We start from the raw sequence: 21,819 nt of genomic DNA, 5'->3' as shown, positions 1-21,819 counted from the left end.
TGGCAGTATCTGTTTAGAGCGAGTCAAGGAAGTAGACGAAGAAGGAACCACAGAGATTTCTGCTGTTTGTGGTAAAGAAATAAAAACGTATTTCTGCGCGAGCTTTTCTCACTTAACGCACATTGTTTGACGCGTTACGTCATGACGTATCTCCTGGGACCAGCGGTCACGCTTGTTAGCAAGAACCTGCTAACCTAAAGGAAGCAGAAACCGGAAAACAACTTGTTGGTCATTCTTAAAGTTGTTGTTAAAGTGGCTTTGAATGACACCAGCGACCCGATCCGACTGGTTTTTGGTTGTATAAAGTAGGTGAAATGTTCTGTTTTGGTTCAAGAACTAAACGCGATTTAACTTTTATTCGATCCAAACAGACATCAACACAGGTTGGAGGAGCTTGGAAGAGCTTCATCTCCAATGCTAAATATGTTCTACATCCGCTTGTAGACCAGGAAACCATCTTCACCTCAAGCAGAGGTGGGACTTCTTAAACAATGTCATCAGCTCCACAGAAACACCACCACCATGATGCGGATGGTGACAATACCTCCGTGGCCTGGCTGTCAGTAAGCAAAGAACCCAAAATAAATGACAACAACTCATCGTCTGCTGCATCTGGCGTTGTTGACAGCAGGAGGACTATATCTAGTGAAGACCTAGACGACATGGAGCTTGTTCCAGGTTCAGGCTTTGTTGGAAATCCATCACCAGACAGATCTGATCAACCCAAGTATTCTGCAGAATTAGCAGCTGAGATCTTTCGGCGGTTTGGACTTGAGATGGAGGACTTGGAAGAACTCAACGCCTACCCCGAGGATCAGATCACCCCTGAACATCTGAGTCACATCCTGATGCAGATTTCCCTTCAGAGGAAGAAAAGAGCCTCAGAAAACACCTCTGAATCCCATCCCAACATGGCTGTCAATGTGAACGACAGTTTAAAGACCGAATGGTCAGTAATAAGCCAGGACAACATGCAGAGAGGTCCTCTAGAACCAAATAAAGTGGTTGACTATGGTTGTTTTGGCTGGAGCATTGTTAAGGAGGAGACAGGAAAAAACTGCACTGATAACAGTGGAGGTATGTCGCCGCTGGAAAGTCAAAACTCCATCGGATGCAGTGAGGAACTGCTGCAAAAATGTGAGAAAGAGGCAAAAAACAGACAGTGGGAAGCAAGCCTCGGCTCAAAGATCAGTGACCAAAAGAAAACACCTTTGGCCAAACAAAAAGACACAAAACCTTGCGAGCTAAAATTTTCCAAATCTCTTCCCTCAAAGGAACCAGAGTCAGGTCATCCGTCTACATCCAAATCCCCCGAGCCCAGCCCTCAGCGCTCTGGAGTTCATCCCAGCCATCCTGAACGGTACAGTTCAAACATTGAGGAAAGTCGAACTCAAATAGAAGAAAAAACTGTTGCTGGGCAGAGTAATAAAAAGCATCCCATGAAGCAGAACCCTGTGGACCGGACTGAGCTGGAACAACAGAATAAACCGGTGTCAAAGGGCGAGAAAGGTTTGAAGAGGCCAGCTTCCAGCAAACCGTCTGAGTTTAAGGAGTCAGTTTCGAAAAATCTGCCTACAGTGGCTATGATTATGGACTATGAAGGAGTCAGACCGAGAGTGTTTCCACATACCTGTTCACTCTGTAACGCGGAGTGTTTTCACACTATGGTGAGTGCTCTGAAAGGAAATTATTAGTTTTACCTCATTTTGTTTTGTGCTTTTCTTTTTTTTTTGAATGTAAAATGTTTCCATTGCTTTCTGTAGGTTTCCACACAGCGAATCATCTGTCTCTGGCTCACCCCTATGTCTAGCATCTTCATCTGTCACGTCTTCCTCTGTTTCTCCTTCCTGGCGGCTGCATATTCAGCATCCTGAGTCCAGTTTATCCACGATCCCTCCTGATTATTATCTCAGCTTTATCTCTCTAACTTTGTTTCCAAGCCACTTATTTCTTATTCTTTGTATTTTGGGTACCTTTACATTTTCTTTACACGTCCACCTTCTGTTTCTAAAAGGAAAACCTGGTGAAGATCTTGTTTAACTGTATTTAAGGGCTTCACACTGTTCAAATGTCTCACGGAGCTAAATGTAGCAGCACATTCAGTTGTACTTAAATGGCATCGTCTTTAACTTTATGAATAAATGTTTACGTATTGTTCTGATTAAAGGTTTGGCTTTCCCACCAGAAGACCGACTCTCATCGTGAGAATTGCAAACGCCTCCAAAAAGAGTCAGTCTTTTTTTTCATTTTTATTTATAGAAAATTCATTCTTCTAGTAATAATTAGCTCATCTTGAGGAATACTATGCGATTCTGTTTCATGGTATCTACATAATAAACTAAAATAAAATGCATATTATGATCTAATTGCTTTTATATAAACTAGAAAAGTATCAACTGTCTCTTCTGCTGCTAAAGTATTATACCAAGCTGATTATAACAGTTTTAGTAATGTTATCTATAACATGTATCTATTTATTTCAGCATATCACGCTAGTTCTTAAGTCACTGCCCTGGCTCTCTGTTTGACTTAAATATTCTACTATTGGTCCATAAAGCAGGAAATAGTCATTACAGAGTTTCTTGTCATACAGGAACCATCTACAGGGGTTGGACAATGAAACTGAAACACCTGTCATTTTATTCTGAGAGGTTTCATGGCTAAATTGGACCAGCCTGGTAGCCAGTCTTCATTGATTGCACATTGCACCAGTAAGAGCAGAGTGTGAAGGTTCAATTAGCAGGGTAAGAGCACAGTTTTGCTCAAAATATTGAAATGCACACAACATTATGGGTGACATACCAGAGTTCAAAAGAGGACATATTGTTGGTGTACGTCTTGCTGGCGCATCTGTGACCAAGACAGCAAGTCTTTGTGATGTATCAAGAGCCACGGTATCCAGGGTAATGTCAGCATACCACCAAGAAGGACGAACCACATCCAACAGGATTAACTGTGGACGCAAGAGGAAGCTGTCTGAAAGAGATGTTCAGGTGCTAACCTGGATTGTATCCAAAAAACATAAAACCACGGCTGCCCAAATCATGACAGAATTAAATGTGCACCTCAACTCTCCTGTTTCCACCAGAACTGTCCGTCTGGAGCTCCATAGGGTCAATATACACGGCCGGGCTGCTATAGTCAAACCTTTGGTCACTACCGAACCATTCTTGAGGACCATGTGCATCCAATGGTCCAAACATTGTATCCTGAAGGCGGTGCCGTGTATCAGGATGATAATGCACCAATACACACAGCAAGACTGGTGAAAGATTGGTTTAATGAACATGAAAGTGAAGTTGAACATCTCCCATGGCCTGCACAGTCACCAGATCTAAATATTATTGAGCCACTTTGGGGTGTTTTGGAGGAGCGAGTCAGGAAACGTTTTCCTCCATCAGTATCACGTAGTGACCTGGACACTATCCTGCAAGAAGAATGGTTTAAAATCCCTCTGACCACTGTGCAGGACTTGTATATGTCATTCCCAAGATGAATTGATGCTGTATTGGCCGCAAAAGGAGGCCCTACACCACACTAATAAATTATTGTGGTCTAAAACCAGGTGTTTCAGTTTCATTGTCCAACCCTTGTAGATCCCTCGGGTCTCCAGAGACCTGCTCACTCAGTGTTCCCAGCCGTTGACCATTTGAAAGACACATTTTTTACCGGAGTTTTAACTTCAAGATGTTTCCTCAATATTTTCACGTGTTGTTCTGTCTTTGTGAAGTGGACCAGTCCCTCCTCCAGTTAAACACCCACATTGCAACTTTACAGTGGGAATGTGGAGCACTTTACTTTTACTTGCATCAGACTGCAGGAAATGTCTTCATAGAGTTAACCTCTCTGTTCCTGAGTGGTCTTTAGCTTTTTTTTCTGGAGATTATATTACCGTCATAGCAACAAAACAGTCTCATCACTCAGACATGTGGCTCCGTCTTGAACATTATGATGGCTTGGTGTTACTTGCAGTTGTCTGAAACTTTGAATGCGTCACCTTCAGGCACCTAGAAATGGGACCAGACTTGTGGGTTTCCACGGTTCTCTTCCTGACATCTGTTGTCAATTCTTCAGATTTTTCCATGATGTCACACAAGGAAGAAAAGTGGTTGAGGTGTTGCCTTAAAAATACATCCACAGGTGTTCTTCCATTTAGCTCAATTCATGTTCTGGGCTTTCCCAAAGTGTTTGAAGTTATCTTACCTAGACATTAAAAGGAAAAATGTAAATATCTGGTTTGAACTGGTTGTTTTTTCTTTCACAGATATCCAGACTGGTATTGTAAACGCAAACCATTCCCTAGGTAAAAGTCTATCTTCAAATGTTACCCTCTTCTTCAATAGCTTGCTGTTATCTAGCTCTGTTTGGCTTTGCTTTATCTTTATGTGTTAAAATAGAAAAGCTGAGAACTCAGCCTGGACCCCTCACAGTTCTCAGGATCGTCAGCAGAAAAGCAGATATGACTGTGGTTCTGGGACACGCAGCCGTCACCGCTTCCACAGGTCAAAGGGTCAAAGGGACGAGTACAGAAGCAGTTCCCGTTCTCGCTCCAGAAGCCCTGGGAACCATCATGGTGAAACCTCCTGCTCTCGCTCATACAGCCCAGTGTCGTATCGTAGGTTAAAGGGTGAGTGGGTTAAATCCAGGAGTAGATCACCTTCCACCTCAGACAGCTCCTGCCGCCGTCATGGCTCTGAGGACAGAAGAGACGGACGCAGGAGCCGATCCAGATCTCCTTACAGCTACAGATATGCTCATAGGTCTGTTAGAGGGGAAACCAATGGAGATTGCATTCATTGTCTGTTTTTTGTGAGATAATGTTTGAGTTTTTACCTCCAGAAAAAAGGATCTGACCCACTTGTTTCTCTGTCAGATCTTGTTCCCGGTCTTGGTCTCCACAGTATGAAAAGCCCAGCTGCTCTCACTATCGCTCTAGAAGCCCTGGGGGATATTATTCAGCCAGCAGGAGGGAAGAGGAGCCGTACTTTCAAAAGAGGCCTTACCAGAGACACTTTTCGCCGAAAAGGAGCAACGAGAAATGGACGGCACCAAGAAGAAGCCGCCAGAGACAAATGTCCTCAGAGAGATCTGTCCCTCAGGATGAGGACAGTGCAGAGAGACTGGCGAAAAAACTGCTTGAATCATCAGGTTGGACACAAAATAAGAATTGGATTATCTTTAATTAGGCTTACTGAAGATTAAATGGCGTCAATCCTGCATCATCATTTACATGTTTATGAGGCAGAGGAACACAGACTAAAAGAAGGCAACTTTTCGGCCAGTCTTTCTGAATAAACATATATTTTTTCTTTTGCATTGAATTTTTTCATAATTCTAGCTGTCCAGGCTCTGTCGAACCAGATTGACGTAGAGAGCGTTGTTAAAACTCTGGCTCCGGTCTTCCTGGCCGAGCTCGACAAGATGAAGTCATCACCCGGGTCATCATCGCCCTACAATGCTGGAGAGGAACTTAATACAAAACGCACAACTGGTTCCTCTGCAAAGCTCAAGGTTTGATTACTTAACATTAAGTTTATGCTTTATTTCTTTTCAAAATAACTTTGATTGTTATACACTGAAACACTATTGGGACCCATTCTGGTCCCCAGCAGTTAACATAATGCAGTCATAGGAGCCATCAATAATTTATACCTAACCTAACGTGGAAGGAAAATGATACATAGTATTCAATGTGAAAAGTGTGCTGTGCATTTGTTTTCAAGGCCCTGAGTTCACACATTATAGAAGCAGAGGCGTATGTGTGCACATGAATCTGCTTTGATCTCAACCACTGGCTGAATGTTTAGGGTTGTGAACATCTGCCCTGGTTTCCAGGTTTTTTTGCATTCACCAACAGGATTTCTGTCAGGATTACGCTGTATTTAGCTCCATCCACCTTCCCATCAGCCTTGACTTACTTTCTGGTCAATGCAGACGAACAACATTCCCACAGCTTAATGCCGCCGCCACCGTGTTTCACTGAGGGGATGGTGTGTTGAGGGTTATCTGCAGTGTTAGTTTTTCATCCACACATACTATTTTAGATCTTGTTCATTTTAGTTCTCGTCTGACCAGCGCAGCTTCTATATCTTCGCTAAGTCCCGCTGCTTGGCTTGTGGCTAACATCTGCTGGCTTTCTTCCAGCTGTGGCTGTCACTCTTCCTTTAGTGGCAACACATGTAACAAGGACAGGAGACCGTAAACACACAGGGACCAGAACCCTAAGAACAGGACACAACTCATCATGAGAAAGGCACAAAACAACAAAAATAAGTGTGAAAGAATAGAGGAAGTAAGGATAACGCGGAACAGAAAGGCCCAGATGTACCACAACACAGCAGGAAACTACAAATCAGAAACTCAGACTGTATGAAACTAAACAAAATAACAGAATAAACACAACATCCAACATATTGACAGCATCCTTTTTTTCCATTTGTTGGTCAAAGGTTGTGATTACTGGATTTAACAATATAAGAAACATATTTCCTGTATTAGAGATTCAAACGGTGTCTAATGGTTTAAATGATTCCTGCCACTGTTGTTCGACAAAAAGCGATTTATTGTTTTCTGATCAATTTGCTTGTTATCTATACAGTTACATTTGAATGCTTTTCATTTACAGTTTTCTGTTCCCATGAAGCCTCATTTGACTTCAAATGAGCTAAAACAAGCTGCTAAAATGTAAGTTATGCTTCATAACACTGATATATACTTTATGTTTTGGCATTACATTGCTGAGAGTATTTAGTTTAATCTTTATGCTCTCCATGTACTATTTATGATCGTTCCCTCCTTTAATGCTACTTGTAACGAAGCCTGTTTGAGTAACAGCTTCCGCTCCTGCCGTAAATGTTTCTGTCTGACTTGACCACAGTTCACTTTGTTCCTCACAGCAAATCTGGGCCGTTGAACAAGATCGTTGGCAGAAAAAAGACAGAAGCCTTGAAAGTAAAGCACAAACCGAAGGATAAAGCTGAGCTAAAATGTAAGTGGGAGACTCTTCAGTGGGTAGAAACGAAGGAATGATATTTTCTGGTTTTCCTCTCTTATTTATCTGTCCAGAAAGAGCGTTTAGAACCAAATCCTACAGCTCTTTAATCTGTGTGGTTCCAGCGCTACATTCAATGATCTGCATAAAGTAAATAACTTCACAGTACAGTCCAGAGCAAACAAACCAAATCATTTCTAGTCCGTAGCCCTACCATGATCCCATCATGGTAGGGCTGCAATCAAGGATTATTTTTCGAATTAATAATTGGATAGCACAAGGAACTTAATAGAAGATTTTCTACTGAATTTGAACCAGATGAATGTAAAGCTTTACCACTTGAGGAGTTCTGGATAGAGCAGATTATCTTAAATGCAAAATGTAGATATTTTATGTACAGTTTTAGCCTAATTACTGCTCTGAGTGGGTTGTTCCTTCAGCAAATGGCATGTTTTAGAGTCTGTATACTCCAGTTAACCATTATTCGATTACTGAATGAGTTTATGATTATTGTTTCGGCTCTATATCATGGACTTTGGTTTGGGTTCTAGCTATCACTGCCCAGACTGGTTAAAGTTTGTGACCACATCAGGCAGTGCAAGTAAATGAAAGTTTTCACCTCTGATTATGATCCAAAACGTGCATTTTACAGAGTAAACATGACAAATATTGTCCTTCATTATGAAGCTGCTGATGCTTATAGAATCTCTACAAATGGAGGTCCGAAAAACAAATCCACTTTGCATTTCGTCATATCACTGTTTCTGAACTTATGTTGCATCTGCATGGCGGGATATTGAGTTTGGGTGCAATGGGAGCAGAGTTACATGCATATCTGGGGCCTGAGCGTGTTTATAACGAGAATAACAAACTAGCTTTTGGGATGTGGTCAGGTGAAGGAAGCCAGAGCTGGTGTTTGAGGTCAAGATCTTGGTTGACACACCTCTTCAATGTGGGATGGGGAACCTTTATTATACCTGTAGAGTCCAAAGGTTCATTTCCTAAAACAAGGAACCTGAACGTGTTTCCAACTTTTAGAGGTTTGCTTAAAGGTGTTGAAGAGGAGATTCTGACCTGTGGAGTCACTGTGGGGGTCTTGGCAGTGGATCTGGATAAGTCTTACTAAATGATGGGTTGTTGTGGAGTATCTGAATCTTCTTTTAGAAAAGTGAGTTTGTTTTAGTCTATTTTGGACTCTGCCGGGGCTCTTTGTGTCCTTCTTCAAGCAAAGTCATTAAGTGTAGGGTGAGTGGTGTGGAAACCTCTGGGTTGCACCCTTGCTTTTAGGAGATAGTGTGGTTCTTATAGTTTCTTAGTAACGTGGTCTTCAGGAGCCGGTGGTCCACCAGATCTGAAGCAACAGTTCTTGACCTTAAAAAGATGGAATGCCGTCTTAGGATTGGCCAGAAGTGATGCGGATGCTGCACTGTTTGTTCCCTGGTAGGACTGGTTGTAGACTCCCACCAATGTTCCTACCCTCTCCTGTGGTTCTGTCATTTGGATAGTGACAAAAAGAACAATATCCTTGCTACATCCAGCTGAAATTAGATTCCTTACAAGAGTACATGTGCCTTTTAAAGGGGCCAGTTAGAGCAAAAGAAGGCTAAATACCGACTGATCACACCAAAGTTTCTTTTAAACCGCATAAAGGTCAAATTCCAGATGTTTGTGTCAAAATTTGGGGGTTTTTCTCTGGTTCATTTTATTTTATTTTTTCAGGTTTAATATAAACCAGGAGGAAATTTGATAATATTTGTTTGTACCTCTAATTAAAGGTCCTGTGATCACATCTGGCAAAAGTAAACCAACAGCTGCAGCGCCCAACAGAAAGCTGTCTTCAGTGTTTTCTTCAGAGGATCTGACTGCAGGGGAGCAGATAGAGAAATACCTCGATCCCAAATGCCTCCGTATGTAAACAGTTCTTCAAATCATTCTGTTTTTTTGGTCTTTAAGTTATTTTTTTTACTCTGCTTTGCAGGGCCTGTTGAACTGGAAGATTTCCTGTCACTACCAGATGTAAGATTTTACCTGTTTTTAGGACATCAATATTCCCACGAATCAAAGGTGGAGTTTATTAATATGCATTGTTGCTGCTTTCATTTAATGTGAAGTACTGCTGGAAAATAACTAAGTGCAGATTTTTTTCCCTCTTTAACCCATTTTAATGGGGTCGTAACATTAGCAGCACCAGAATCTGTGTGCTATTGCAGTATTAGCAAGGCTCCAATCATCTGTACAGTGCCATTAAGAAGCATCTGGCCCCTTAAGCTGAATAGGTTATAGTAAAGGCGCAAATTAAGTGTGATTAACCAGATTTTTGGGAAAGATTAATTCATTTTCACTAGTCACACCCAGACCTGAGTACTGCCTGACCCGTAGAATCAAGAAATCGCACAAATATACCCTGTCTGACAAAATGAAGCAGGCTAGATAACAAAAGGCAACGCATTGAGCAACAAATCCATGAACAGATGAGTCTGAAAAAAGTCACAAAGCCAAATTAAGGGTTTGGGACTCCAGTGAACCACAGTGGGAACCATTATCCACAAATGGAGAAAACATGGAACAGTAGAGAGCCTTCCTAGGAGTGGCTGACCGAACAAACTTGCTCCAAGAGCAAACTGACGACCCATCTAGGTTTTCACAAAGAACCCAGAGCAACATCTAAAGCATTGCAGACTTTACTCATCTAAGATAGGTTCAGTGTTCATGATTCAATAATAAGAATTAAAATGGGCTGAACTGCATACAAGGGAGAATTTCAGTTCAAAAACTTTGAAAATCATCTCAAAACAACACAAAGGCCCACGTCACATTGCCCACAAAACATCCCGTGAAACTGAGACTATTTAAAGAACATTTTGTGGATTGACAAAATGTTACATCTGTATAAAACTAACACAGGAAAAGAGAAGCTGATGCGTCATTTACCTCTCCTACCCCAGGTAATATGCCCAACCTTGGAAAAGCACGTATAGCATCAGCCACAGAGAATGAGACAACTGTGCACTTAAAAGGATGTGGTTCATGACAAAGACACCTAATGTGATGCACTGTATTAAGTCCAAAGAACATGGCTTCCAAATGTTGCACACAGGCTTTACCGTTTCAGCACAACCTAGTATAAATGGAAACTTCAGCCAATGGCTGCTTTTTATCACCAAAAAGCTTAAAGAGACCAGAACTGTGCCGTGGGAAGAAAATGATCGAGACCTAAGCCAGTAACAGGTGAAGATAGTCACCTTCCTCACTTTTTTATTGCCTTTTACCGTAAACAATCATTAAATCGTGTTTGTGTGTAATGGTTGGAGAGAGCAATTAAAACTGAAGTGACCTATGGATGTCAGCGATTGTTTGCGCTAAAGGTGGAACCCTAGCCAAAATTAGGGTAAAACAACACATTTCCTAACCTGAGAAACTTTATGCTCACAAACAACCCCCATGGCTTCCTCTGTGGTCTGACTGCTGAATCTAAATACATGAGCCATCTGCCATTGCTGTTTCATGAACTGTGTCCTGATCAACATAATGTTGCACAACATTAAACCCTCATGTACTCATTTCTATTCACTAACAAAACTGCTGTTTTAATCTGTCATATTTTAAAGACGAAGAAGCTGTTGATAACCAACCTTCCTAAGTATTTTGACGGCTGTTACACAGAGGACAATATAGTTGATCTCCTCCGACCTTTTGGATTTGAAAACAACAATGACATTTATGTGATTCCTCAGAAACAAATGGTAAGCATCTGCTAGCAAATCAGCATTTTATCTGTTACGTTTCTCTTTTACTAATTGAGCACATCTGATCGATGTGCATGTTACCCAAGATCTGATACGTTTTCCTGTTTTTCCCGTAGGCTGTTGCTTTCATTCCACGTACGAAAGGGCTGAAGGCAGCTCTCAGAACATCTTGTAACGGCATCTTTTTCAAAGGATCTAAACTATGTTTTCAGGCTTGCAGATTAACCATGGGCCTTTCAGCGGTAAGCACATGCATTTAGGCTGTTTCTTTCTATCCAGGTTTCAGAAGGTTGGAAGATGCCATCAGTGTGGCATTAGTATCTAAACTCGCACCATTTGAACCCTTTGACCTAGCATTTTCCATTAAAGAAGATATATATTTGCTTTTGAAAGTTTCATCTGAAAACAATTAAATAAATTGTCCATCTGCATCAGCTCAGTCTGCTGGAGGTCCAAATTTGTGCCATTATTGAACTGCGGCTGAGGGCCACACATAATCATTCCAAGGGCCGCAAATGGCTCCCAGGCCACAGCTTGGACACCCTTGGTGTAAAGACATGTTTGCGTCAGTAATGTGCATTTAAAATGACTTATCAGTTTTAAAAACCAATGAAAAATATATTGCGAACACTATTATTTATCCATCTTTCATACCTTTAACATTTTTAGAGTTTCTGACTGTAGATTCTGATATTTACTTTGGACATTCTGGTTCTGTTTCAGCTTGGCTTTTACAAAACTCTGATGCACTGCATGGATTTTGTGAGTAATACTCAAACACGTTCTCATTAAAGCTTAATAAATGTATTTATACTTTGTTTTAAACTGCTGAGTTCTTAGCATAGGTTGTCCTCTGATGATGAATTCAGAACCATCAGCGGTGAGAGGGTCCAGGACTGTTGGTTTGCTATTAGTCTGAACGTTCTCGTTTTAGGACGTGACTGATTGTGGAGGAAATATAATCTCCATTCACCGCATCTCACCAAGTGAGGCCCTTGACCTCAGGAAGGCTCTGAGAAATATCGGTTATGTAAGGAACTACCTGGCTCTACTCAACAAGGTACAAACACAAGGTCAATGGGAGGCTTCTCCAAGTCCAGACCTGAAACTCCATTGTCCTGAAGCTTTTAGATTCAGCCCTTCCTACCAGGCCTTTGCCAAATGTGATGGCACAGGATGAATCTAAAAGTTGCCAAACACTAGCTCTTGAGGACTGGACTTGGAGGCTGATGCACTGAGGCCTGTAGGGACTAGGGCTGCACAATATATTGCCAATTTATCATCACGATGTCAGTGTGTGGAATGTTAATGCCATGAGGGACTGGTTGGAGTGCAGTAATGCTTGGCTAATTAATTTCAAGTGTTATGAACTTGCATTATTCATGCTATTTTAGGATATAGCCAGTTGGACAGAGTCTCGGGGCAGCAGATGCTCACACCAGACACTGACATCGCCTCAAATGTTAAAGGTCACAGAGAGATGGAAGCATAGATGAGAAAGAGAGCGGAAAGATATTGTAATGTTTACCAATATTATAGCCATAGCAAGACCTTCTAGTATCATGGAGCCCTAGTAGGGACATGTCTTCAAATAAACTATAAATAGATCTATTTATACCCTGTGACCTCTGTGTTTGTTCTAGGTTTATGTTGAGTTTGAGTCGGCTCGAGATGCGGATCGGCTCGGAGTTTGGTACAGCTTCCTGAAACGAGGCCGTCAGCACAGAGTGAAAAGGTTAAAAATCCCTGGGGGCCCCATCACAGCACTCTGTGAGTTTATCTTTAAAACAAATTGAAGTTGCACAGCAAATAATAAAAACAGCAAATGTAAAAAAGATCATTAAATAAGATCAAATACATCCATTAACTTTTTCAGCGGTCTCCTTTCCTTCTTCCCACCAGCTCCATATCCATCCTGCTTTGTTCCGTATACCCTCCATATTTCTTCTCCGCAGCCTAGACCCTCCAACTTTGTCTTCAAGCCTCCCAACCTGAGGCGTCTCTAAATCTGTGTTCATTTCAAATTTAATCTGGTTTGTAAAACCAGGAGGGCGTAGAAGGAAGACAGAGCTTATACTCGTGTTATTTTTAAGCAAAGTAGGTCACATTTGTATTTCATTAGTGCTCCACAGTTTAACACCTGTGAAATACTCTTAGCCTTGGGTTTAGTGAAAACATGATTACCTCTAAATTCATTTTTATTTTTTTAAACAGCTTCTGGATAGCAGGCAGTAATTGATTGTTCAGGATTTAAATTGAATTATATTCTAAGTCTTGACATTTGCCTGTGTATGTTTTGGTTAAATTGTGGATTTGTTGGTTGTAACGTGTAGCTTTCTGTAGTGAGACTGAGTTTGTTTTTGTTTTTAAATGATCTCCTGGATCTCCACACAGTTTATCATATATGGGACTAGCAATAAGTTGTATGAAACATGAAATTACTTTCACCTTGTTGTGTTTGGGGGTTTGGTCGCCTTCAAAGAGCCCATATGAGAATGCTCCAGGGACATGGACTTAGTTGAAGAATGGAGGATTTTATTTGGACCTGGCCCATGTCAGAAATTACACATCTGTGCACAGATCTGGAGGAATCTGAAACCGAACGATGAATGCAGCTCCTTCTTATCAGCATCCAGACACCGCTATTTGAGTTCGTTACGTCTTAGCATTCAGCTCCAACCTGATTCCTTAAGCTCTCATGTGTTATCAGACACTACAGCCTCATACGATATTACAATAGATTTACATATTAAGTCTCCTTAAAACATTTCCTGAATCTCAGTTTCAACATTAATTGGAAAATCTGAAGCCCATCTGCTTCACCTTTTGTCCGCATGTTGTAAACCTTCTCGTTCACACCTGGAGCTCTTTTTCTGCCGTTTCTTCTTCTGCTGTTGCTTAGATGGGTGACCTAAAGCACCTTAATTCCTCCACCTTTACTGTTCCCCCTGGCTCCCTCTCATTCTTCCTTGTTCCTCTAAACTCCTGGTTAAATACAATAAAATCGTGGTAAAAGTATAACCATTTTCTACGTAAGTGTGCTTGTAAAGAACCCTTGTTTGTGCAGCACCTAGACTTCCTGGACGGGCTCTGCCTGACAGCAGTGATGCCGCCGCTGATGCGAGGATCCCAACGGCCAGCTGTGGCATTCCACCTGGTTCCATTCCACCATTTTGGGTCACAATGTCGACTGAGCCGTACATTTTTCCAACAGTGTCTCCGTGGTTCAACATCCCCAGTAACAAAAACTACTTTCTACAAAAACACCTTTAGAACCAGTTCTAGTTGGGCTGACCAAATGATTGTGCTTGTTTTTGACTCCTAGATTTCCTGACAGTGAAGGAAATAGACGACATAGAGGTGATTGCATTTTTTTTATTTTATGTTTTTTTTATTTCAATCTGTCCCTTTTAATGGGCAGTTTTTTCATAATTTTAAGTCTTTCTCATATTAAGCAATAATTTACAGCCTTCTTATCCGTTTCAAAAGGTTTCCTCAGTACTACGTGTGATGTCAGACATTTTAGAGGTTATTTCTTTTTATTTAATTAAATTTTTTTCGCTGCACTAGTGGCTTATATTTTTCGTTTTTTTTTCTGAAAGTCGGCAGACAGGGAATGGGGTGGAGTGAGGGGAAAGACTCGTACTCGTACGGTCTGCTGCTGCGCCGAGCTCTCTTTCTTTTAGCCACCACACACAGTGAGCACAATGCTAAGGAATATAAAAGATCTCCAATGATCACTATTAGAGAATGGCATCTTGGGGTCACCAGATCTCCATACCAACTGTTAGACACCATCTACATGTCAGTCAGCTGTTTGGGTGCAATGTCAGGAAATGATGTGGTAAACTAACTCATCCCCACTTTTAAGTACGGTGGAGGAAGTATGATGCTGTTGGACCTTTCCCAAAGCTGCTGGGGACCCTTGTTGGAGTGTATGACATCATGACATAATCAGCATTTGAAATAAAATCTAGCTGGAGAGAAGAAAGCAAAGGACTCAGGATGATCTAGAGAGATTAAAAGTGAACAGTAAAAGATCCTCCAACCACATGTTAGAGGAGAAGACTAAGTGCTGCCCTGTTGTCAGAATGGGGAATGTCCAAAGTATTAGCAGCCGGTGTGCCAATAAAAATAAACTATTTAAATAAATGTGCTCAAGTTAAAGATTTGATTTTCAGCAAAAATGTAATTTATTTGAAGGGTTTTCACTCAGTGGGTGGCAGAGTATGACCCACAGTATGTAAAGAGGGATGTTTGCTCTTCAATACTTTCTGTCAACATATTCTCTTCTTCTGCAGAAAGCTCACCCTCAGGCCTCCAGGTTCTCCACCATCATGCTGACTGGTTTCTGTGGATCACTGTGGAAACACAATCAAGTCGCTAAGATGGTATCACGTTATTTCTCCAGAACGGACCCCAAGTCTTTGGTTTTCGACACGATCTTCCTGCCGCTGCAGAGGAGGGTGAGGAGCCCCCAGACAAACACTGTTGAGCCATCTAGCTCAGTCTTTACATCCAGCTTTATTTATGACTTGTTTGTTGTTTTCTTGTAGTTAAAAAAGGGAACGTGGAACATCAAACTGTAAATAAATAAAAAAAAAAGGTCCTAAATGGCCTAAAAGCTCTTAGGGAATCAAAAAGTGCAAATATATAGTTTTTAATCTTCAAAGATTAAATTAAAAAGGGAACACAGTCTTTTCCTATAAGATATTTTCTCATTTAATTTAAAAGCTAATCAAAACTGTAACGTTACTGTATTTTGTTTATGCACTGGAGACATATATACTTTGTACATTTATTAATAGCCCTACTCTGAGTGAAATAACGCTCTCCTCTGTTTTCCCATGTCCTCCAGGCCTTTGTGTATTTCCACAGCTGGGATTCCTGCTGCAGCTTTGTCCGGGATCACCTCAGAAATCCCTTTTCGGTGGAGGGCTCCACTCTCAGCGTCCACTTTGTGTTGGAGGACGTCTATCCAGGAGCCTCTGAGGTACTGGGAGCCTCCGAAGCCTCAAAGCTGCTTAGACTGAAGACCCCTGTAATGATTAAGATGAGCAAAATGTATGTTTTCCACAAAGAAACGGTGACGACAGGCCAAAGGGAGTGGTAGCTCCTTAAAAGAAGAGGCATTGGTTAGGTTTAACACATTTATCATGGCTGTATGACCTGGGATCAAAACCATCATCATTTCTCTCATTTAAACTCTTTTATTTACCCAGGGATGGGTTAACAACACAGTCTACTCCCCATGATATCAGAGATTAGGAAGAAATCATAGCTCACAGTACTATTTAGAGACAAGCAAACAATCAAATATAACCAATTATGTTCAATAAATACTGACTCATTTGGAAAAATGTTGACTGAATAGATCAATTATCATTAATCGTAGTTGAAGGTAAGTGGTAATGAGAAGATAATTATACAAGAAAAAGCAGAAACAATGAGTAAAACATCATAACTCACCATATAAATCAGGGAATCTGGATTAAATTAGGCAAATGTGAACAGAAAAACCTAAAATAAATACTTTGATAAAAAGAGAAAAACTGCAGTAAATAAAATCTTAATTATTCAGTTTTTTCCTGTGGATTAGCAGTCTTCCCTGCTGTAGTGTTTGGTCTACTGAACTTCAGTAGATGTTGCCCAGAAGACTGGATTAAATGAAGCCGTATCCTCTCAACGTCTCTTCCGACAGAGGCTGCGTTTAGCTTTAGAGCTGAAAAGAACAGCAACATTTCAAAGATTTTACCGGGATCTGTTCAAATGTTTCTACTTTCTCTGGAAGTAAATGTTCTTCTGAAATAACCCCATCCTCCTATTCTCCTGTTTTTACAGGAGAGGATGTACAAGAATCTGATGAGATGGACCAACGCTGTGAGTTATTGGTGATTTATTCCACTCTTCCTTCAACATTTGCTTTTGTTTTAATTATTAACTATTCTGTTTTTTTCCAGCATGTTTCAGAACCCGAGTCCCTCAGTCAGCGACTTATTTGTTTGAAGCTCTTCAAAGCCAACGTGGGCCTCATCATAAGCGTCCTGAAAGCGGTTGCCTCCATCGCTCCTTTTGTCAACTTCCTGGTCCTCGCTGAACGAGTACGTCAGCCCAAACATCCTGCAGCTCTTCTGTCGGTTGGACACTGTTGTCAGACATTCAGGAGATGCTTTTGACCCTGCTGCAGATGTTTAGGGGAGGCTACACTCCACCTTCGGTCGTAGAAAGATGAAACTTGCTTTAACACTTCGTCATCTCTGCATATGGTTTCACTGTCAGCGACAACTTAAACATGGCGATACAGCTCTGTTTTTTAACTTTTAATTTAGTACAATATTCAACAAACAAACAAGCAAATCTACAGACGAACCCAGGACGGCCGCTTCGAGGACTGTAGCCTCCGTATATGGTCGTGCGCTTAACCCCTACACCATCAGCACCGTGCCCAAAATCTACAGACTTTAATGAAATGATCAAAATAAAGAAAAATACACTCATCCTCACTTTTTGACCTTGTCTTTCTACCCCAGATCTACATAGAAATGTGTGAATCCAGCAGTGTAGCTCAGGTGTTGGACTGTCAGTCGGTGAGCAGTCTGTCTGAGAGCAACGTTTGGTATGTTTGTCTCGACATTAGTGACAAGACCTCAGACTCAGTGTTTACTGCTTGAACCTGAAGAACTGTCTGTATTTCTGCTCCACAGTGGGAGGGTTCAAACCGTCTGCCTGTGAGTCTGAAATTATTGTCTGTTCATCTTTCCTTCCTTCCTTCCTTCCTTCCTTCCTTCCGTCCGTCCATCCTTTTAAAGTTTGACCACTGTTGGAATATCTTGGTAATATTTTGTATTTATAATTTTCTTACAGTTAGATGGATTGACAATAAGAATTATCACTTGAATATTTAAAGGATGTCAAAAAAAAGATCTGAAATTTTGACAAACTACATTAGCTTGGATGCTAAATGTAAATTTGCTAAAATTTTATTTTGAAAATAATATGGAAACATTGCAGGACTCTGTTTTGTAGCTGCCTTTAAAATATTTTCTTGTTTAATTTCAGTTTGAGGAGCCTTCAGGAGAGTTCAGAAGACTCGCATGTCGCCTCGTCAGGCTGTGCACTGAATGCAGCAGCAGGGGGCGCTATTGCAGCAAGAGTTGAAGCTTCAGCTAATGATCGACCTCCAGATGGAATCCAACCTGGTAGCTATGAAACCTCCTGGCTTGGACCTGATAGTCTGGAGTTTAAAGATGAAGCTTGTGAAGAGCAGCAGAGCGAACCAGGCGCTTCTGTCATTGAGCGAGATGACTTTAAGAGAACCGATTCAGTTGATGATCAGACTGAAAGCAAAAGTTATCCTCAGCACCCTGAAATTCCTTGGGACAAGTTATCTAAAGCTGGTAGTGGACTCATACAGGAAGGGGTAACGGAAAATGAGCTGATTGATTCTGTAAAAGATGAGCCAGACTTGGAGGGTAACGACAAGCAAGACAGAATGAAAGAAGAAGAAGTGACGACGCAAAGAGATTACGGATTGACCAGGAGGAGCAGCACCAGAATCAGGAGGTCTGAAAGCAAAGAAGAGGAGAAATCACCAAAGAAACAGGAAACTAGTGGTAAAAAATATGCAACACGAGGACGAGGCGGCTCTGCTGGAAGAGGGGATAAGATGATGAAGGGCAAAGATGTTGGAGATAAAGATGATGCTCCAGCTGAGAAGGACGTCACAGCAACATGTGACTCTGCAGCAGAGGAAGCGCTTAAACAGGAGCAGGGGGCTGAGATATTTGGTCCAGTAAAGAAAGAAAGAAGGTCCAAAATAAATTCAACCAAAGAAAACAAACCAGCTGTAAACTCAACAGGTGATACTGGAGAAGAAGAAGAAGAGGGCTCCACAAAGTCTGAGGTGAGGAGAATATTCATGTATGTGTGTGATTTTCTTCTCCAGTGGGACATTTCTGAGTTTTCTGTGAAGCTTTGCTGCTTTACATCCTGTTGTTTTTTTTTTAGGTTACACTGGTTCTGAACCAGGACCAGGAAGGCAGAGCAGATTCCTTGAGATCTGCTGACAGCACAGATAAAAACAGCCCAGGTTTGTTGTGTTTCTACCTGCAGACCAGAGTTAGGGGCATTTTTGAGGTAAATCAGGACATTTCTGTCTGGGATTTACAGTGATGTAAAGCTGGCTATGTCACCATGGTAACTGCTACACTTAACATACTCCAGAGCAGGATAGGTTATCTGGATCTGAGCCCAATCTAAAGGTTTGTTCCTGTCAAATGTCAAAGATTAGAAAGGCAGCTAAACATATACATTTAATTATTGTTAGATTAATCATGTTTTCTACCAAATTCAGCAAATTTTTTGTAAATCATAAAATGTAACAAGCAGTCCAACCCAGTCCTTTGACTTTAGATCTGTCCCCATGCAGCCCAATAGAGTCCATCCACCTTAGATATAATGAAACTAGCCACATGTAGTCTAGTATAATATAATTTGTTTTATCTGAAAAGTCAATTTCAGTGCAGTTTATTTTTATTTAATAGAGTCCAGTTTAGTCTAATGATCTTTGATTACAACTGATTCATCGGTCAATGATCTGCATCAGATCTGTTTTCACTGAGGTTTTTAATATCCTGCCTTTCAGATCAGAGACTGAACGCTGAAGCAGCAGGTGAGATGGAGAAGATGGAGGAGCAGGAGAACAAAGTGATGCCGACCAGAAAAAGAGGCCGACCCAGAAAGAATACCAGAAGGACTCCAGGTAGCAGACATCACATTCTGCTCCACAGTGATGTCGGAGTGCTGAAAAATATTGATTTGTAAATGTTTTATCTTGTTTGCAGTAAGAAAATCTGCTGGAGAAAAAACTGAGAGGACTGGAGATAACAGAGTAGAAGAAGAAAAATCATTGCTAGATTCGTCTTCAGCTCTGGACAAACCCACGTCTGCTTTGTCGAGTGACGTCCAGTCGAAGATCCAGAGGGAGGAGAAGGAAATGGACGCTGTTACTGAACAGCAGCGGCAGCTTGAAGGTCCTGACCGACAGAACCTGGACGGATTCTTGGAAGAGGATGAAGGATGCTGCAGGGCCGACATAAAAGGTTTGGAAGAGAACACAGTTACACTAAGTTGTTTTTAAATCACTAAAATACATCTTGATACAAAGAAATTCTCCAAATTTGGTAAAACTGTTGCAGCAGATCTCTACACAAAACTCCACATGTTACAGCAACAAACATCAATGTATTTTATTGAGGTTTTATGTGATAAACCAACAAAAAGCAGCGCAGAGTTTTAATCTAGGTTTAAAGCTATACCTTATAATTTATTTTACCATGAAAAATCAGAAAAGTCTAAACATCGTAGAACGACGTTTTGCTGCAATTCAAGTCCCTACTATGTGGGGATTTGTCTGCAGCGACTTTGGACATTTAGAGATGGAGATTTTTTATATCTTGCCTTTCAGATCAGACTCTAAACAGCGAAGCAGCGGGTGAGATGGAGAAGAAGGAAAATGAAGCAACACCGGCCAGAAAAAGAGGCCGACCCAGAAAGAAAACCAGAAGGACTCCAGGTAGCAGACATCACATTCTGCTCCACAGTGATGTCGGAGCGCTGAAAAATATTGATTTGTAAATGTTTTATCTTGTTTGCAGTGAGAAAATCTGCTGGAGAAAAAACTGAGAGCACTGGAGATAACAGAGTAGAAGAAGAAAAATCACTGCTTTCTGAGTCGCTGGATTCCTCCTCAGCTCTGGACAAACCCACGTCTGCTCTGTGTGGCGACCTTCAGTCGGAGATCCAATTATTAGGCAAGTTGTATTTTTGAGGGTTAATTTCATTATTGATCAACTACAGAGCTCTCGGTCGATCCAAAGTGTTAATCAGATGGTTGATTCTGCTGTTCCTGCTGAAGAAAAGCATCCCCACAGCATGATGCTGCCACCACCATGTTCGCTGTTTGTGTGATGCTTAGGCTGATGTGCAGACTTAGTCAACCAAAGTGATTTGCATGAATACAAAACCCCAATAAAATGCATGTGTTTCATAAACATTCATAAATAATGTCTTTAATAAGGTAGTGATTAATGCAAATAAACTTCGTTTATTTAGAAATAAAGCTTCATTGGCTGCTAAAAGGTGTAAACATTTATCTGAGCTTTAGGGCGAAAGAAGGAGCATAAAGAAACATTTAACAATTTTTAACGGATTACCTTTTTAAATTTTTATTTGGGAGAAGCTAATCTTCTTGCTCGCATCAGTTTTTCTTTTTTTTTTTTTTCCTTTTAGCAGTTGGTGAAAAACAAAGAAAAAAGCTTGCCGGATCTGAGGGAAAGCAAACTGGTGAGTCTCCTTGTGCCGCTGATGATTTCAACCTGCCTCCATTCAACCCGGACATCTCCATTGGTGAGAGATAAACACACATCCGCCTGTGTGGTTGAAATGTTTTGCTTCTTTTTCATGTTTTTTGCTTCTTCTCCTCTACAGGTGAGGAGTTTACAGTCCGTAAACTGGGATATTTCTGTTCGCTCTGCTCGGTTTTCTACTTGCTTGAGAACACCGATGAGGAGGAGCACTGCTGCAGTAAAACACATTACGAGAACCTGCTGGTAAACCCAAATACAAGCCTCGATGCACCAAAAACACACACACACACACACACACATGCACAGCGTGGTCTCTAAGTGCTCTCGGTCCTTTGATTTTCAGGAACATTACCAGATGAAAGCTGAAGAACCTTCACCACCTTTAAGAAGGAAGACCAGAAGCTCTCGATGATCTTCTTTTTTTTATTTCTCTCTTTCAAATGTGTTGAAACTGTTTGTTTAGACAGACTAACGTTTGTCCTTAAAACTCCAATGAGGAAGCGGCTGCAGATCCCAGTCTCATTTCAGCCCTCTGAAACTAAACTTTGAACTTTTTAACACGCTGAATTCAGAAACGATGCATAGTAGATTTTAAAGATTTTTAATCAGTTCATAAACACAAAGATTCGAAATATGATCCATGCCAACTAACGACTAATCCTGTAAAGATGGAATCATCATCTATATATTTTAAACAGTTATGGTCAGAAGTTTA

The 21,819-nt window shown here is 41.0% G+C and overlaps 1 protein-coding gene across 4 annotated transcripts; it reads left to right on the top strand.

Annotated features, from left to right (window-relative positions):
* Positions 1-21,819, top strand: LOC124881129. 4 transcript variants are annotated; one of them, XM_047386643.1, is made up of 32 exons: positions 7-1,667; positions 2,168-2,229; positions 4,265-4,303; positions 4,398-4,760; positions 4,874-5,148; positions 5,339-5,511; positions 6,626-6,684; positions 6,897-6,988; positions 8,767-8,898; positions 8,970-9,055; positions 10,600-10,734; positions 10,854-10,979; positions 11,461-11,499; positions 11,672-11,797; positions 12,381-12,507; positions 13,805-13,975; positions 14,063-14,097; positions 15,039-15,203; positions 15,596-15,730; positions 16,579-16,617; positions 16,698-16,838; positions 17,268-17,353; positions 17,442-17,465; positions 17,797-18,640; positions 18,745-18,826; positions 19,382-19,498; positions 19,581-19,838; positions 20,204-20,311; positions 20,394-20,549; positions 21,031-21,144; positions 21,226-21,347; positions 21,448-21,819. In XM_047386643.1, the coding sequence occupies exons 1-32, from the start codon at positions 492-494 to the stop codon at positions 21,514-21,516; spliced, it is 5,676 nt and encodes a 1,891-aa protein (XP_047242599.1). In that variant the 5' UTR covers positions 7-491; the 3' UTR covers positions 21,517-21,819. The 4 variants fall into 4 exon arrangements, with proteins under 4 accessions (XP_047242601.1, XP_047242599.1, XP_047242598.1 ...); XM_047386642.1 differs by having other exon boundaries at positions 21,028-21,144; XM_047386644.1 differs by having other exon boundaries at positions 8-1,667; positions 8,970-9,007; positions 21,028-21,144.

The sequence above is a fragment of the Girardinichthys multiradiatus genome, chromosome 14 (assembly GCF_021462225.1).
Source record: "Girardinichthys multiradiatus isolate DD_20200921_A chromosome 14, DD_fGirMul_XY1, whole genome shotgun sequence".
In the NCBI taxonomy this organism is placed as follows: domain Eukaryota; kingdom Metazoa; phylum Chordata; class Actinopteri; order Cyprinodontiformes; family Goodeidae; genus Girardinichthys; species Girardinichthys multiradiatus.
Note: the sequence above shows the minus strand (reverse complement) of the source record. Positions and strands in the feature narration are given on the sequence as shown.